A 19532-nucleotide genomic window follows, 5' to 3' on the forward strand; every position below is an offset into this window, starting at 1 on the left:
CGAAAAGACAAAATTTACAATCAAAGTAAAAAACGAAAGCTCCAACATCGCCAAAAATTCAATCAGGATAAGAGTGCGCCATTCATCTTAATACTAGGCTTATGCCCGTCATTCGGTCACCGTTCCCTGGTGTGACATGATTAGTATCTAGACCAATCAGGCAGGTATCTGTGGCAAGCCTATGCATATATTCATAACATTTCCACAGAAACGGCCAATCAGGAATTTCCTGTGCTTGGCGGGTAGTTCACAAAGGAACATTGCGGTGTCAACTAAAAAACCTTGTGTTATGCAAACATAATGTTAAATTTGAATATACATCAGTAAAATTGGATATAGTGAGAATTTAGAATTGTTGTACAGTGGAAATGCAGAACGTTGCATGTTCTTGGTTGATTATTATTGAATTCTCACTACGTGCTTTTCACACCCATCGCGTGATCCGGGGGGGGGGCCAACATAAGTTTACTTTACAGTACGAGGGTAGATGTACATTTGCTAAGGGCTGGCGCCAGTGCAGCATACCTCATTACCCATTTTTCCTCGTGTTTGTTTTTTATCAAGTTTTCTTGCATGCATTCTGTACTCTGGCGCATGACATGTCATATTAAAGTCAAACATCTGAAACGACCAGTTTAGTTCGGTTCGAAAGTGCCACGTTCGATGATTTTTAGTTCGGTTGGGCGGTTCGGCTGCAGCACTATAACAGTGCCAACTAGAAAACTTGTGTATGCCTCCGTTTGTTTCAGTCTCATCAGAGCATTCAAATCAATCAACAAATTGACAAAGCCAACGATCAATATGAAGAGAATATTTTATGAAGTTTCAAGTTGGTCAAGATGCTCATTTTTTGCGTACACTTACTCAAACCAAGGAAGAAAAAGGAACACAACCAAAAGTTGATTCATGCTCTCTCGTGCTTTCTTTTCTCCAAGTTTAACTACCGGTATGTTATGATATTCAGGATATTTGAGGACTGAGGTTTGCGTGTTCTTATAACTTTCGCTCTTTTTTACACGCTGTCGCCATATATAGGTACGCTGGTGCCCTAGGCATGCAGAGCCTCAAATTGGCAGTTTTGTAAAAATCACAGAGTGTAAGAACTAGTTGACGCAGCACGCAGAAAAGTACTCAGCAACATAATACACGGGAAGCACACAAACGGCTGTATTTATTATGAAGAGCTGACAGATCAAGGAATTTTCTTTTTGCTTCCCCCTTTTTTAGAGAATGACCTTAAGAAAGAATTCCCTACAAAGACACTTTTTGACATCCAATTAAAAATTTTATGAGACTGGTCTGGACAATTTTATGTGATGTATATCAAGATTTAAGAATTGATGTATATCAAGATTTAAGAATTGCACTTCGATTCATGGGACACCCCATTAAAACACTCTTTATTCGGCAACAGCGTAGAACTCAACTTATGAACAAATAAACACAGTTTTCTGAGCATGTGGAAATTCCTAATATCTTTATTAACATAACAGTTATACTGCTAAACATACGATAAATTTGAAACACCTTAAGCTGCTCCATAATAAGATGTGAATGTAACTGACAAATATTTCAGACGATATCAATAGTACTGCAAGGAGGAAAATATTACGGAAAACTTGTCCTGGGCATAAAAAAGGATGGACAGAATCAAAATGAAGTTGCAGACTCGTGAAGCGACAGTTATGGATTGATTCAGGAAAGCATTACTCAAAACTTCATGCTGACACCACAAATCATGTGGGGTCAGCGTACATTGCATTGCACGGAAGTTGTAAGGCATAGCCATGCAAGGCATTTGAACACTAGTGAACAGATATAGATGTTGAAAAAGCAATCAATCTGGAATGCCATCTATCAAGTACCCAGACAATTTGTACTAAAAAGAGAACAAACTCCATTATAAACTTAAGTCATTCGATATGCTTTTATAAAAACACAACCATGCTAGTCTATCCTGGACTCAGATAAATGTTTTCCTTTGGCCACCAAGTCCGGGGCCTTTCTCAGCTTGACAACAACACAAGAAAGAGAAGTCATCCATCCAAGACTTTTGGCTCTTTCTGGTCAAGTACTGTACTTTTACCAACTATTAAGATTCGGCATTGCTTTTGTTCCTGAAATCGTAACATGCCAAAAATGACCTAACTTTTCTGTAAATGCTCAGATACAAGAGAATTAGTCCTTTCAAAGCAAGTTTTTGTTGGAGATTGCAGCAAGTTTTGAATGTTTGCGTATAAACAATCTTAATAAAATGAAGGGTCACACCTATAAATACAGAAAATATCTATTAAAAAGAAACTTTCAGCTGTTTCAAAATGACATAATAACAACTTACATGTAATTCATTGATAGAGTGGAACAAATGAATGCTTACTCTTAACAGGATTACATTAGAAATATTTCAGTGATGCTTTTGTCTTGGATTGACAGCCTTCACTTCACATACTTGCAGTAATGTTTATCGGAGGGTGATTCGATCAAACTCTTTCACTCAGAAAAAATTATCTCACATGACTTTGGAATCAACTTAACTCTGTTGTCACCACATTAAAAACACTGTACATCTGCACAGAAGTTCATTTGTGTGAATTGAAATGTTTACGAGTGAGCCCATTACCATTATGATACATACGTCCGGTATACATACAAACGAAGCTGAACTTTCATTTTTATCCAATACTTGTACCCAAAGATCTGAGCCAGCCCCCCCCCCTTGAAATTTCAAGAAATTTCCATGAAGAAGAAATTTATACCATTTGTTATACAAGCAATTTAAGACTCATAATACAGAAATATAAGCTGGGAGTGTGACATTGCTACGTTAGAATTCCAAGGTACATTTACTTGGCACAAGTTCAGAAATCATATACAAGTTTTTAATACAGTGGTAGCAAGACACCTCAATCTGGAGACAACTCAAACAAAAACAAAGGACATAAAAACACATTTTCTGCTACAGTTGACACAAATGAACTTTAGTTATATCACAACATCATCGCATCAAATCAAAACCTTGCAAACATGGAATACTAAGTAAAATGTACATGTGAACATGTTGCCAAACTTAACACAATCCCCCTTGAAGACAAGTTACATCCAGCTACTGAGTGGATGTAACTTTGTCAGCTTTCTTCCACTGCCTTTATTTGACAGTACCAGCAATTTGTGATGAAAATTATAACAAGACACTCTGAGTTGCCAATAATTCACTGATAACAAATTTCATGATTCTGATGACTTGCAGCAAAAATAAAAAACACTGCTAGACAAATAGAAGAGCTTTTTAACACTTCATATTTCAATTGTTCACTTCACTCATTATGTTAATTGCTTTAGACAATGATCATACAAAGACCATGTACATGACTTCTTTTCTTGTCTGGCTTTAACAAATGACACAAAACTGACAATGCTTAAATTTACATGTATACACGTGTATATACATAGGCAGTGTTGATATCCCCAACCACGCACTATGGAGTAATGATCATACACATCTAATTACAACAGTTACCAACTGTCACCGTTAAGTTGCTAGGATACAGTGCTAAGGTTTCTCATCATTCACAGATTCCATAGAAGTCAATGCCACCACCTCCCTCTTGCCTCCTCTGTACAAGATCCTCCTCAATCAATAGTCATAGAGTTTGGTGCATATAGTCCATGGTTACCATGGTTACAAATGATTTGCCTGGGTCTCTTTGAAAACCTCAAAGATGCCAGGACAGTGCTGCTTATTCGCAAGTCCACAAAAACTTGCAACTGGACTGGATGGGCTCATACGGTCTGCATTCCTGAATTGGTTTCAAGCAGCGCAACATAGTCATTCATCAGGTATTCAATAAAAGTTCCAAGATTTACCAGAGTGAGAAGTTTCATATTCTGTAGTGTTTAATCAGAGCAGACAGATTTCACAGATGACAAGGCCAAGGTTCCTTGTGTTCCATGCTCCTCCCTCCGGGTGGGGATTCCCCTGGGTGGGGATTGTGGAGACTCAGAAATACTGGATATCACTTTACGAGGATTATTTCACTGATCACAGAAAGGTGAAAAGTCGTAAATGAGAGTCAAAGGAACAGGCAGAATGTGTTCAGTCAGAGGCTGGTAGATGATTTGAACTCACTCCCCCAGGAGAAACACAAAGCAGAAAAAACACACATCCACACACTTGATCAAGGAAAGATCCCATGAGCTGGTAGATAGACCGTATTCAATCAGAGGCTGGTAGATGACAATGTGGAACTCACTCCCCATGGGGAAGAACCAAGTGACAGAAATGTACAGGGATATGATCAGGGAAATGTCAATCCCCTCACATCTGAAAGGCATAATGTGTTCATGCAGTCAGAGGCTGGTAGATAATTTGAACTTACTCCCCAGAAGACACACAAAAAAGCAGCAATAGCAATACACAGAGGCATGGCCAAGGAAAGATGTTGCCGATAAGGCATACCACTCATCAACTGCAGACAGTGATCAAATAGCCCTTTGTCGAGTATATAACTTTTTACCACGAATTTGTGAGATTTGTAAGAGACAGTCAAGGAAAGATGTTGCTGATAATTCAGTTTGCTTACAGTATTAATGAAATAAAAGATCCTGCAATTTCTCCCCCACCTAGTGGGACGAATCTACTTCTGCATAACTACTAGATCATCAATACATATGCATTATTTCCTATTCAATCATACTAATTCCTTTCGCTAAAATCTAGATCACCAGTAGTGCGCCCTCACTCACTCACTCGACCCCCGCAAATGTGGCTGCCATGTTCTTCCTCTTTTTCGATGAACAAATGCACCGAGGCCGTGTGGGGAGGAGGGATGGAGATTGGTAAGCTGATAGGTACGCAGTAGCAGACTCAACCCACAATAGGTGGGGGGGGAGTCTAGTACTGTCTGCAGCCTACGCAGATTACCATTACATATATGTATACAGAGTAGCACCAAACCCGTGGATGGTGGGAAGGCAAGGGCACACTTGTGCCTCCTTCTGCAAGGGTAGACTAGAGGACAGTCCGCAATGGAGATGCTACATTCAGTCCCTGTGTATGGTCCCCTGCAAAACATCACTGATACAACAGCAGGTGAACGTGGTAGGGGTTTTAAATCTCTACTACAATGAACAGGTCAAATTAATGGATTGGTACATGTACATCACAGGCTCTTTGCTTCAAGTTTACTGGAGTGTAAACTCACAAAGTATTCAAACCACTTTGGAAGTCACAGTGTCAAAAATAATTTCTTTTACACTTTCCAAAGCACCATAGAATATATGTTCAATCTGCATTACAAATTCAATTCAGCAAAATACAGCAACCATGATAACAGGAAGAAGTGTCGTGATCTGAAATTCACAAGGAATCCATAGTGAACCCAAACTGAGGCCATTATCATCCAAAATACATGTAACTTCAACACTGCCAGTTTTACCTTTGAACATTCAGTGATCTTCGACCAAGTCAGTGAACAAAAAGGTGAATGAAATCATTTCGGGGCAATCACCAGTAACTCCTTTTACCAATTCATGGTAAAGGTTTAATAATCAGCGGAGGGTTATTTGATCAGTGCTGGCGCAGTTGTTGAGTGAGGGACTGGTTGAAGGAGACACTGTGTCCAGAATTCTGGGTGGGAGGTAACCAAGCAGGAGGAGGCTAAGGAGTGCCGACGCAGGATCATCATCATAAATCTTTCTCAGCTCAGCCATGTGGGGACCCTTTGTCTCTCAAAGCACGCTTGAAGCAAGCATGGGGTCACTTGGTCACAGCCAACCACAGATAACAGAGGAGAATTTTCTGCAACAAAATTTTCCCGTTCTTACAGGCGAATTCCATCTTTCATAATGTATGCTCGTGTATGCCGTTGTGCTGCCTTTGGGCCTATTGTTGCCCTAAGCTTCCTGGTTGGGCCCGGTGTTGTCCATAATTAATATGATAACTATAACAATTGGCAATTCAAATGGTATGCCCTATCTCTGGCGGTATCCGGAATAAAACACTCTTCTGTGGCTGCAAGTCTTTTATTTTGAGTCTAAGAATAATTGACTTCAATATTGGTCTCTGTATCATATTTGAATTTTATGATGTGCCTGTCATCTTCACTTGTCACTTTACAGTCAAAAAGGTTCAAATACTCCAGGGCCTTGAACTTCTTTATCTCTGCACAAAATGCTGTTGCTGCACCACACAGGTCATTGCCAGAAAGATGCAATTTATTCAATTTGAGTAGACCACTGAGTGACTCAGCAACATGTACCATGTCCTGTCCATTCAATGAGCAGCCATCCAAGTTGAGGTGCTGCAGTGCCTTGCACTGCCCAAGCTGCTTGCACCATGATTCTGCTGTTCCACCCAGGTCATTCCTAGTAAGATCCAATCTAACCAGGTTGGGTAGACCACTGAGTGACTCAGCAACATGTACCATGTCCTGTCCATTCAATGAGCAGCCACCCAAGTTGAGGTGCTGCAGTGCCTTGCACTGCCCCAACTGCTTGCACCACGATTCTGCTGTACCACCCAGGTCATTCCCAGTAAGATCCAATGTAACCAAGTTGGGTAGACCACTGAGTAACTCAGCAACATGTACCATGTCCTGTCCATTCAATGAGCAGCCACCCAAGTTCAGGTCCTGCAGTGCCTTGCACTGCCCCAACTGCTCGCACCACGATTCTGCTGTACCACCCAGGTCATTGCCAAAAAGATTCAATGTAACCAAGTTGGGCAGACCGCTACCAAACAACTCAGAAACAATTAAAAAGCCCTTTGATAGGACAACTACTTCCTTCACGTTAGCTCGGTAAACACTGCCACTGTCCCTTGTCTCCTTAACAATGCGCTGCAGAAAGTATCTCACTGAGTTTGCACTATCATTGTTAAGATTGGAAAACTTGATGAGATCAGTCAGAAATAAATGTATGAATTCCTCAGGAGGTAGAAATTTGCACTGACCTTCAAAGTAACAGTGAAGTGCCATATGACCCACCTTATTGTCAAATGACAAATCCTCCTGACGCCTCTCCTGAAATACCTTCAGTATCTCCAATGTACATGCCTCATTGTCACCACAACAAAAGCGCAGAAGATACTCAAAAGCCAATGGATCCTTTGACATGATTTCATTCAGAGTGTTATGAAACTCTTCTGTGTTTGCTTGAAGCATACTTTGCAAGTACGCAGCAGCAGAAAATTCCTGGAATGTCTTATGAATGAACTGCACACTGTTGGAAAGTGTTGTCAGAATACCTACTTTTACACCTACACGTATGTCAAGACTCTGCTCAAAATCACTTTCCTTGAAAGTTAGCTCTTGATCTGGAGAGAGAAGACCCCGTAAACCAACCTTGCCAAGGGCAATCAGGGCTCTAGACATTTCTTCTTTTGAGACATCTTCTTTCTTGCCCATGTATTTAATTACTCTATTATATAGCCAGGACATTGTTTGGGGGAGAGCGGAATCTTCTCTCCACAATGAACACATCCAAAGAAGCAGCACTGGACTCTCTGCCAAGGTGGACAGGTTCTCAGAGGATTCAATCCTTTCTAGAAGCCCCTTAGCCTTGTCAGGTTCATCAGAGTAATATCTCTTCACGTAACCTCTCATTTCTTCTTTCTTGTAAATGTCTTGGGATTGGACATCAGACGTAGAGCATTCTAGATCTGAAACGTTAACAAAAAAGATACAAGTGTATTATCTACACTTTCACAACAGCTGCTCTGAAATCTTTAACACCAACACTAATCCTTATACCTTTGGACAATTATTCTCATTGTATACGTTGTTAAATGCTATCCAATTCAGTATCAACCTTTGACATACCTTTGCAGGTTTATTGTCAAATGGTTTGCATATCCTATTACTAAAATACACCATGATTTGTGAAATCCATCAATTGACTGTGAGCGTAGCGCCTAAAGCTACATGTAGCTGCACAATAACATGAAAATGTAGCCGGGCATTTCCGTGTATAAAAGGGAAAATGAACTCAATTTTTATGCCCTGCCGACGAAGTTGAAGGGGCATACTGTTTCCGCCTTGTCCTTCTGTGGGTGTGTGTGGGTAGGCATTCACCGCGTTAAGGGGACAAGTTCTTTTGTTAGGGAAATTTGAACCGTGTTGTGGGGACATTTCTGAGTCCCCACAATGTTTTCGGTCCCCACAAAATAGGTGAATGTCAAGTGTATGTCCCCACAACTATGGTGTAGGAGTCTGTGTGAGTTTGTATACCTATTCAAACTGTAGGCGTATAACATTAGGGGACAATAGGGTCCACGGTTAGAAAACGTGTACAAAACATATGGGAGGTCTTCTGAAAAAGTTGAAGTATGAACAAAAGAAGAACAATAGGGAGTCCACGATTGAAGGCGTTTACACTCTTGTGAAGGTCTTGTGTGTGTGTACAAAACTCCCACACAACATGTAAATATTTTCAAATCACTCCCATCTGAACCAGATTCCCTTTCCTACTTTGGAAATTGGACTGAACATCCCTTATTTAAAATACTTCATTTTGCTACAAATGAAGGGCACTTGAAAATTCCTCCTTTTTGAGTAAATTTGAAATATCTATTTCCTGAAATTCTTGTGGGGTACCATTTTAGTACCCCACAAGGATCAAAACTGGCCTTGTGGGGTACCTTCCATTGTTCCAGTATCCCACAAGCCCCTCTATACATGTTCACACACAAGAACAAAGGAAATACCCCACAAGTATTGCTGTGTAAGGGTGTACAGAGACTGATATTTGGAAATAACTCAAAAAGGGGAAATTTTTGATGGGTAAAAATCTGTCATAAATTGGAGTGTTTTATATCAGGGACATGCGGTCGAAGTTTCAACCAAGGAAAGTGAATATGATTTAAATTGAAGTGATTTGAAATTGCAGGAGCAACTGCATCCCCCTGACGTTCATGATTGGTTCGTCGTTTAGTGCTATGTACCCTCCTGGAAACCCCCTTTCCCCTCTGACGTGCAGTGGCGTATTCAGTGTCCAAGCGGGGAAGGGACATGGGAACAGATTCCCCCCCCAACCATTTTGTAACAATATTTAAAGCCATTCTTTTTCTTTGTAATTTTTAAAAGGAATTCATGCGAACATCACTTCACTCTTAAGCCTAAAATGTCATAAGTATGGGGGACCGCTTACAGCCAGGGGGCAGATTTTTCCCCCCCTCCCCCACAGAACTTGGCCATCCCATACGCGAGTTTAATGAAACTCTGCATGCATGTAAAGATAATCATAATAAATACAAATAATCAATAGATCAGTACATTTTCAGTTCAATTGAAGATGTTGCTGTGGCTATTTGAAGTTTGGGGCCAGAGGCTTGCCAGCGTGTCCTAGCAATGTGTGCACGTGGAAAGAGTATAGGTTTTTGGCTGCTTAGGGAAAATGAACACCACGCCAGAACAGCAGGTCCGATTCTCAGAAAGATGACTGCAAAGAGTTACTCAAAAAAGTCTGAAAAACCCAAAGCGTGAAAAATGCACTGTGAGGCTAGACAGAAAAAAAATGGAGTAGGCTGAAACCACCCCGGCCTTATGTTTGGGGCGGGGGACAGACTGAAGAAAAATGGACTGCGATTTGTCATCATTTTCCCCCTCCCCCAACGCCAGTCTTTGGCTTCCCCCCCCCCCCCAAAAAAAGCAAACTCATGGCACACTTCATGAGAAACTTTGCAATTGAATTAATTTTTAATGAAAAAAGTACTCAGAAATCCTTTTTTTATTCTTTCTACGAAAAAGTGTGTGTGTGTGTGGGGGGGAGGTGATTCATCCTGCAATAAGTGAGCGATTATACAAACCTAGTCTCCTGGGATACTAATCAGCTCCGGTCGAAATAAGTAATCTGCCCAGGCGAATAGTGATCCGTCCGGGTGAAAAAGTAATCTGCCTGCCCGGGTGAAATAGCAGGCCCCAATTTTTTTTTTCTGTCATGTCCTATATATGCCTCCGTAAGTCATCGTGAGCTGAAGAAGGCAAAGGAACAAACCTAACAAAAGCTAAACAGAACAGGCTGAAAAACTCATGGTCAACCATCATGGCCATTACAACTTCTTGTCATGAATTGTGTTGATCAACCATATGTGGTAATGTGGCATTCAATCAAAATGACATTTACTGGTATGTTAATTGGTTTTGAGGGGGGGTGCCACATGTCAATTCATCAGAGCGATTCTTTTATGAAAATGTTATAATTGCTAACTTGGCAACTTTTTGCCTTCTCATTCAACTGCAAACCTAAAGGCATAGTTGCACTGGTAACTATACATAAACAGAATCAAGCTAATGTGCGCATGATCTAGGGTAATCCTGAGGTAATGCGAGTCATGGTAATGCGAGTCATGGTAATGCGAGTCACTTCGATTATGTTTTTTTCCTAAACTGGTTGGGAAATGCATATCATTATAGGTGATGTAGAAATGGTATTGAGTTGTGGGTTTCTGATAACTATTCATTGTTTTCTCCAATTCATAGTTTGAGGAGAAATTTGATTTAAACCAAAGCCGATTTTACTGCTTTCCTTTTTGTGTAATGCTGCTGACGCAACAATTACAATGCAATAAAAGCGTTGTTCTACTGAAATCAATTTTTGGTGGTGTTATTTTTACCAAGTGTCAGTAAGTACCTACACAAAGTAAGTGGAATTTTCTTTTGCACTCCATACATATGCTGTCAAAATGTAAGCTATAAAATCTGCTGAACAGCACCAGTGAATAGTTGCCGTATGAATGCCGAGTTGATCAAATTTACTGTTTACGTGTGCGGATGTTCACTTTACCTGGCATGCCTGTCCATCGAACGGGCCCATATTGCTGCTGCCTGCTTTGGCTGCGCTCTTTAATAAAAAGAAAAAATGTGATTTTTAAATGTCAGTTGAAGGGTGTTCAGGGCATTTCCCTTGAGTGGATTTCAAAATCAATGGATGCACCAAACTGGCTCATTTTAATGTCAGTCAAAAGGTTACACTGAAATTCCAAAACTTTTTGCTGTCACAAAGCTTGAAACACTATGCTACATCACAGGACCACAATACAATCTTTACAAACACCATTAGCATACCCGCCAACCTGTCATACTCCTTCCTGAGGTCAGGCATCACCACACAATAGATTAGAATTTTAAATGAACTGAGGGCTCATTGAAATACCCTTTAAGGGTCCAGTCCACTAATTCAAGCCCCATTGAAAACAGTGTAAAATCAGCACCGTTCAGGGCCCAATAGCATGCACGCCAACATCCCTGAGATTTCTGAAACACAAATGAAATTCTTGTCTGGTCACTTATCTTTCAATTTCTTTTCAATTTTTTGTGGGTTAACCAATTACATTTTTAATTATTCCCACAAAACAAAATCACCCCCCAAAAAGTGATTTTTCCGAAGTCTGATTGCAGCCATTTTTCAAGTGGCAACCCTCAACTTTCTCGGGCACTTAGGACCATTTTTCAACCGTAGTTTTCAGCCCTTCTGCCCTCATATGAAAGCTCAAAGACCCAGGGAGTTGATCCTGGCGACGATTTACACAATCTCACCATTTTGGGGGCCAAACAATCTCTTTTTTCAAAAGATACTGTGGGGGCACTTTTAATGCTAATGAGCTGGTCAGAAATTCTCACTTGAATTAGTGGTCTGCACCCTAAATTTATATACACCCATTTTTCAGTTTTTCACACCAAACAACACTGAATGGTTGAGAATGCATCAAAAACCTCAATTCCAGAGAAAAAATGAAAAAAAATTGTCTAATGGCTGTATATGGAGAGAAAATGCTCAAGGTCAGCCTATAGCAAATGTGCACAAACTACTGCAGACTGCCTATATACACTAACTAGTGCAAATACAATGTGCAGTAAGCAGCTGAAAATTACACTTTTCACATGAGCAGCTTCAACTACCTGTTGCTACAAATAATGGGGAGGGTTACCCAGGCTAGACACTGCCAACTGTAGCGGCCAAGTGCACGAAAGACGTAAAACTTTGGCCATGCTTTGACATGAAAGCTCACCCTAGATATTACTCCAGTTGACAGGCTCCACCCCAAGAGTTGAAAACCTGAGCCCAAAATAGGGCACTTCCAACACAAGAGTAGAACAAATCACCATGCAGAGTGTCTCGATAAATTTGAGTCACCTGTGCATATCCACGGCTTGGCCAGTCGGTGCCCAGGCTGTGCTTGACCATCTAAAATTGAACCGGACCCCCCCCCCCCACAGTTGGCCTCTGTTAGGGTTAGCCTTCATTAGGGTTGGCATCCGCTAGGGTTACGCTCTGTTAGGGTTGAAATCCAGCTTTTCTAGGTTTCATTCAGTCCATCCTAATCAAAGAATTTCTTGAATCCGACAAACAATTACAAAGTGACATGTTCCACATGTACATATATAATTCTCATGTGATTACCTGGATATTTATTGTGTCCGACAATCCAGTATTTCTGATGTCTCATAATCCATAAAACTGTTATTCATGGCTTGTTGTGGTCTCTCCACCACTGCCAGGACCAACGTAAACAAGAGGGATAAATTTTAAACCCAGCCGCCACTACTGCATGGACGCCGCCATTTTGAAATATAGGGTCCAGTCCACTAATTCAAGCCCCATTGAAAACAGTGTAAAATCAGCACCGTTCAGGGCCCAATAGCATGCACGCCAACATCCCTGAGATTTCTGAAACACAAATGAAATTCTTGTCTGGTCACTTATCTTTCAATTTCTTTTCAATTTTTTGTGGGTTAACCAATTACATTTTTAATTATTCCCACAAAACAAAATCACCCCCCAAAAAGTGATTTTTCCAAAGTCTGATTGCAGCCATTTTTCAAGTGGCAACCCTCAACTTTCTCGGGCACTTAGGACCATTTTTCAACCGTAGTTTTCAGCCCTTCTGCCCTCATATGAAAGCTCAAAGACCCAGGGAGTTGATCCTGGCGACGATTTACACAATCTCACCATTTTGGGGGCCAAACAATCTCTTTTTTCAAAAGATACTGTGGGGGCACTTTTAATGCTAATGAGCTGGTCAGAAATTCTCACTTGAATTAGTGGTCTGCACCCTTTAATCTCTTGTGTAGCAATGCCTGACCTCAGGAAGGAGTACGGCAAGGTTGGCAGGTCTGCATTAGTAGTTAGAGTCAACAGCGCCCTCTTACTACCCCCTCCCTGATAAGGAGGGGCAAGGCTGGTAAATTGAAAGACATAGTTTAATAAACAGGGTGTCTTTTGAAACAATTAACAGGGTGTGGGTGCTTGGTCTTTGATTGGCTAGGTTGGAGTTGAGTTGGAGGAATAACGCCAATAGCTATAAGACGCTAATATGCAAAACCATAGACACAGGAAAGTGAGAAATAGAAGACAAAAGATCGAAGATATGGAACTGGGTGAGACAAAATTAATGACATCCTATGGATAAATGCACAGTGAAATGTGCATGTAATAACATGTTCCTTTTCAATGTCATCTTCACGTCTATTCTGACTAAGTTCAAGGATATGCACTAAACCTCCTAAATCCATCAAATGGTAATGTGAGTCATGGTAATGTGAGTCATGGTAATGCGAGTCATGGTAATGTGGGTCATGGTATTGTGAGTCACATCAATTATTTATATTTTTTCCTAAACTGGTTGGGAAATGCATATCATTATAGGTGATGTAGAAATGGTATTGAGTTGTGAGTTTCTGATAACTTCATTGTTTTCTCCAATTCATAGTTTGAGGAGAAATTTGATTTAAACCTCAGCCGATTTTACTGCTTTCCTTTTTGTGTAATGCTACTGACGCTACAATTACAATGCAATAAAAGCGTTGTTCTACTGAAATCAATTTTTGGTCGTGTTATTTTTATACCAAGTGTCAGTAAGTACCTACACAAAGTAAGTGGAATTTTAACTGCTACGTTTCAGTACCTGTATGGTTATAAAAAGTTTCAAAATGAACTAAAATGTAGCACGAGTCACCTTGGAAATGCCTAGCCCACATTTTGGGTAAGGGATAGCTGCACAGGTCCACAATAACCTCGGTCAACTCACAATTTGCAAGCTGAAAATTTGTCATTGCAGGGTATTGCAGCCCATGAACTTGAGGGTTTTAATTAATAGACGTGTGGAAGGTGCTCATGTGCAGGACTGTGAGTTTATATTGCTGTAAATGCCGTAAGATGTTAGAAGGCATCATTACGTACAAGTATATTTGTACAAATTTGTTTTTGCCTTTGTACATGTAGCTCTGTGGTTAGTCTTACATAAGGGGCCTTTGCACCAGGTGGCAAAGTCAGTAAGCAAGTGGTCACCCCACTCCTTCAGCCTAACAAACAAGACCCTTGATCGTAGTTTTTCAAAATAGCCACAGGTTTAGGGACAATAAATAAAAAAAGGAGATGTTTTCTCCACTAGCAGAGCATTTCCACATAAGTCATTAGTTTACGGTCCAACTCGACCGAAAAAGAAAGGCAGTCAAAGTAAGCCTCACAACCTTTTTTTGGGTTTTGATTTGTTTGAAAGCATTAATTCGTGTTGTCGCTGCATGCTGTGATTGTATGCATGGATATTTTCACGTGAAATGCACATTATATTCAGTTTTGACAAAACCAGGGCAACTTTCTGAGTTATATATTCATCCAGTCTACATACTCTTTAGATAATCAGAAATGGTTCATGAATGAAATACATGTAAGTCTATTGTTTCAAAGTATCTGAAATAATAGTTAGTTTCTGGTGTTGACCTTGATATTCAAATTGAGCAGCGATGAAAAGGGTTCCTGGTCACAAGACAGGATTGAACCGCCCATGTACAATGGGTCGCTGCTATTTTAAGTTAGACCTTCATTTATTCCGTAAGTCATTTCTTTTGCACTCCATACATATGCTGTCAAAATGTAAGCTATAAAATCTGCTGAACAGCACCAGTGAATAGTTGCCGTATGAATGGAGACAGTGAATAGTTGCCGTATGAATGGAGAGTTGATCAAATTTACTGTTTACGTGTGTGGATGTTCACTTTACCTGGCATGCCTTGAACCGGCCTGTATTGCTGCTGCCTGCTTTGGCTGCACCCTTTAATAAAAAGAAAAAATGTGATTTTTAAATGTCAGTTGAAGGGTGTTCAGGGCACTTCCCTTGAGGGGATTTCAAAATCAATGGTAGCACCAAACTGGAGATTGTCCTGAGGGCTCATTTTAATGTCTCAAAATGTTACACTGAAATTCCAAAACTTTTTACTGTCACACAGCTTGAAACACTATGCTACATCACAGGACCACAATACAATCTTTACAAACACCATCAGCATACCCGTCAACCTGTCGTACTCCTTCCTGAGGTCAGGCATCACCACACAATAGATTAGAATTTTAAATGAACTGAGGGCTCATTTAAATACCTTTTAATCTCTTGTGTAGTAATGCCTGACCTCAGGAAGGAGTACGACAGGTAGGCAGGTCTGCATTAGTAGTTAGAGTCAACAGCGCCCTCTTACTACCCCCCTCCCTGATAAGAAGGGGCACTAGGCTGGTAAATTGAAAGACACACTTAAACAGGATGTCTTTTGAAACAGTTAACAGGGTGTGGGTGCTTGGTCTTTGATTGGCTAGGTTGGAGTTGAGTTGGTAAGATGGAAGAATAACGCCAATAGCTATAAGACGCTAATATGCAAAACCATAGACGCAGGAAAGTGAGAAATAGAAGACAAAAGAAGATATGGAACTGGGTGAGACAAAATTAATGACATCCTATGGATAAATGCACATTGAAATGTGCATGTAATAACATGTTCCTTTTCAATGTCATCTTCACGTCTATTCTGACTTAGTTCAAGGATCTCCACTAACCCTCCTAAATCCACCAAAATCCTGTGGGTGGTTTTGGAGGATTCTGGAGGATTTTGGAGAATTGAAGGTGAATGGATGGATGCTATGGGTGAAGGTCGTGGGTTATCTCTTGTGTTGCCATTTGTACCGCCTCAACACAATGAAAGGAATTGCCGGAGGATTTTGAAGGATTGAGGCAGTAGGCACATCCCCAAGTAATATTTTCAAGAAAATTTGGAAGAACTGGATTGAGGCTGAATGCATTTTTTGCATGTCGAAAATCACCATTAACCCTAACCTTCCCTAACCACACAGAACTGAGCACCAGTAAAGTGTGTGAATTTGTGGCGCTGGGCACTGTACCCCTAAACTGCTTGTGCTTTAACATGGGTTCAGGCATACCCAAAATAAACAGAGTCCAACAGTTTTTGTGCACAGTTTACCACATGGTGTTGGAATTTGTGTGAATGGGTGTGGTTCCTAGTAAATCACTCTGGAAAGTTAGGGTTAAAAGACTGAGGATGGTTCCTAGTACAAAGGCCTAGGGACTTGGGGTTATAGTTCTTACCTCTTTTTGAACAGCACCGTTTCTTACGTATTACGAGTCCCACTGATGAAAAAAAGCAGTAAGTCCAGGACAGGCATTATTACATAAAATATTAATGGAGGATGTAAACGCATGACCATAATTGAAAAAATAATGCAATGATTAAGAAGGACCTGATACGAACAGGACAGAATTTTACCCCATCTCGCAGTGCAAACATGTGTACATACATTTTTACCAATCATACCATAGAATGTGCATAAGTTGAAATCCAAGTCTGAGAGACCTTTTACACTCAGCATATTTGGCAAGGGGCATAATGATGAAAGTACATTTTAATTATTCTCTTGAATATAGGATTGTAAGGACAGCACGACAAATGTTGGAAGCAAATCTTGTCACAGTGCACAATCTGACAACAAACAACTATTGTGTAAGGCCAGTTTTACATCATTTTCTGTTCGCAAGTATATACAAACGGACGACTAAAACAAAGTCTGCTCCTGTGTTTTTTTTGGGGGGGGGGCTTTGGTTTTTTTTTGGTACATACATGTATACACTGCATTAAATGCATCAAAATTACTGCAGCGTAGCTGGGTCACTCCAGGAAGTTCGGGCACAGTTTGTGACGCCGTCCCTTGTTACATCAGTGAAAAGAAATGTCTTTTTTCCTTCAATTGATATTGTTCTAAATCTTGCTAGGTTCTTGTAGTGGTGTGCTTCATATTTGCCGAATAACAATGACTTAATCTGTTGTAATGTGAAAATAAATGGCAATAAAAGTTACCGATGTAACAAGGGACGCTGTCACAAACTGTGCCCAAACTGCAAGGAATGACCCAGCTCCATTTAATTATAACCTGTCCTGTGCTGTGCACAATCCCAAAATCGTTTGTAGGTTCATTCCAGGTGATTACTTTCTAGACAGATCATGATAAAATCTAGATCACTATGGAAACTTAAGTTTATGTGTCTAACCGTCTAGATTACACAGAACTGTGACTGCAGTCACAGACCTACACAGATATCACTTTTTGTCTTACAAGTAAGCAGACGCATGTATGGTACTTCACTCACCGATTCCAACAACAACGCCCAAAGCCGAAATCACAACTGGTATCAGCCACTTCGCAAGCTCACTTAATTCATTTCCTGCTGAGGTGGGGGCGAGTGTTGTGTAAAACGTTGGTTCATACTGTGCGGAGGTTACGCTGTATAGTGCCATGGTAGCTGAGTAAGATGGTGACAGGTTGTCTATGGAGGTCACATTTCCTATTGGTGCCATGGCTGATATCGGAGGGGGGGGTTGTCAAACTGTTGGGGAAAAATATGATTTCAGTTACATATAACCTATGAATACATGTAAACATATACACCCTTTCAGTTAAACTTCACAAAAAGTCATACAAGAGATGCCATGCTGCATAACATTTTTCTTGCTGGTATCAAGGGCTTACCTGTAGTTGATATGCGGGAAAATTATTTCATTATTAAAAAAACAATGAGGCTAATAAAGGAACGCTTGCAATGTCAGGTTTTTGGGTCAGATTTTGCTTAAAGTCTCTCAATGTTGTAAGTGATGTGGACCAGATAGAGAGATTGTCCACCAAACAGGAATGTACCTGTACATTAGCCTCTACAGCACTTATCAAATGATGCAGAACCTTCACAACAAGATGTTAGCCGCTGTCAACTGCATTTCAGTACACAGAAACACACAGAAACAAAGAAATCAAATCAAATCAACTACCATTGCCTTAACATTCCACAGACTGAACCACTCCTGTGTTAAACCAAAACCATTACAAATCTACAACTGACTGGACACTGCAACTCAAAATTCACGGAACTACTTTGTACCCATGGCCAGTAAAAGCTTCTCCACCCCTCATACATTATTCATGATTCTTTTCTCCCACCTTCTTCGCTTTGGGGAATTCCCCTTTTGATTGGCAATATCCATTACATCATAGTTTTCCCCACTCAAACAAACTACAGGCTATGATGCACAAAATGAGACCTCACAACAACAATAACCCTTCCACAAAGGCCAAACAAAATATCGGTCATTTTTCCTGTAACACCTAGGACTACTGCTTGTACCAATAACGGACACAATTTATGAAGAAAATAATACACATGTATCCACTGTGAAGGTGGTCACCAAGGTTCTATACACAAATCAGCCAAAGAAAACAGAATCTGCATAAAATATGAACAAAACTGAACAGAATAAGAGCCAACAAATGAAGAAAACTGGAAAGATGGAAAGTGGAGTGGTTAACGGAAGGTTCACAAGGTTATGTGTCCGTGCCACACTAGTGGGGCTACCATCTGGGGGCAAGTTGGCAGAAATTATTTTTCCCCCATCAAAGATTCCAATTCCTGCAGCATCGTGCTGTCGTCCTAAGGTGCTTTTTTATTCTTTCAAAAAGAGATCCGAGCTCTCACTGTGTCAAACAAATTCAATAACCGGGAGGCCTACAGCCAACAAGAACAATTACTATCCTCACCTTCGCTTCTGACGTGCGCGCCCCGCTTCCACCAGCGTAACGTCGCCGCTTTTGTGGGTCTCGTACACGCCTAGTCTAAAAAGGTGGCTTCCGGCCTTTTTAGGACACCTCAAAACTGGTGAACACTCACGGAGATTTTATGCGAAGTCCAAGCAAATTTGGATGTCCTTCGGATCAAGTCACCCCAAAACATGTCTGCCCATTGTCTGGGGATTTTCCATTAGGGTACCCGTAACCTCCAATTTAAATAAATATTTAGGCCAGAAATATGTCCGCCGAGCTCATTAATAAAAGTTGCAGACCCAAAATATTCTATATTAGAGGGTCCTGAGAGCCATGGAACTGAGGAATTGAAGAAATATGAGACTGAATCTCTGGGACGGACTCAAGGCTTCCAATTCTGAGCAATTTTGATGCAATCGGGTTCGACAGTGGCACTATTTGAGCCATTTTACCGAGGGAGGGTTTTTCAAAATGGCTACTTTTCTGGACAGGGACATGTTCTTCATTTTAGGGGTGGTCTGCTTCTGATGAAAATTTCTCAAAAATTCATTGGTCAATCCCCCCCCCCCGAAAATTGAAAGGAAAATGAAAGAGGACATGTGGAACATCATTTTTCTGTGCAGCCTGAACACCTGTGAGAGTTGTATTTTTAAAATATTTGTGAAGTATGG

At 40.6% G+C, this 19532-nt stretch overlaps 1 protein-coding gene across 5 annotated transcripts; it reads right to left on the reverse strand.

The window, feature by feature from the left end:
* Nucleotides 1-1460: 1460 nt before the first annotated feature.
* LOC110990907 (NLR family CARD domain-containing protein 4-like) lies at nt 1461-19059 on the reverse strand. Of its 5 annotated transcripts, XM_087131036.1 has the most exons (7): nt 18859-19059; nt 17968-18038; nt 17423-17659; nt 16367-16408; nt 14996-15046; nt 10780-10836; nt 1461-7657 (listed from the first exon to the last, which is right to left on the reverse strand). In XM_087131036.1, the coding sequence occupies exons 3-7, from the start codon at nt 17628-17630 to the stop codon at nt 6033-6035; spliced, it is 1983 nt and encodes a 660-aa protein (XP_086987162.1). In that variant the 5' UTR covers nt 17631-17659; nt 17968-18038; nt 18859-19059; the 3' UTR covers nt 1461-6032. The 5 variants fall into 5 exon arrangements, with proteins under 5 accessions (XP_086987162.1, XP_086987160.1, XP_086987163.1 ...); XM_087131034.1 differs by lacking the exon at nt 17968-18038; XM_087131037.1 differs by lacking the exons at nt 17968-18038; nt 18859-19059 and adding an exon at nt 18096-18842.
* Between the last annotated feature and the right edge of the window lie 473 nt (nt 19060-19532).

The sequence above is a fragment of the Acanthaster planci genome, linkage group LG21 (assembly GCF_054643075.1).
Source record: "Acanthaster planci isolate LZ-2023a linkage group LG21, COTS_SCS, whole genome shotgun sequence".
Classification (NCBI taxonomy): Eukaryota; Metazoa; Echinodermata; class Asteroidea; order Valvatida; family Acanthasteridae; genus Acanthaster; species Acanthaster planci.

What these genes read in the sequence shown, in the direction of transcription:
- LOC110990907 (XM_087131034.1), bottom strand. Translation starts at nt 17,630, where the DNA reads ATGGCACCAATAGGAAATGTGACCTCCATAGACAACCTGTCACCATCT. An exon ending in GGGCGTTGTTGTTGGAATCG is followed by an intron (nt 16,409 to 17,422) that starts GTGAGTGAAGTA and finishes TTTTTTCATCAG; the next exon opens with TGGGACTCGTAATACGTAAG. An exon ending in GCCGGTTCAAGGCATGCCAG is followed by an intron (nt 10,837 to 14,995) that starts GTAAAGTGAACA and finishes TTTTTATTAAAG; the next exon opens with AGCGCAGCCAAAGCAGGCAG.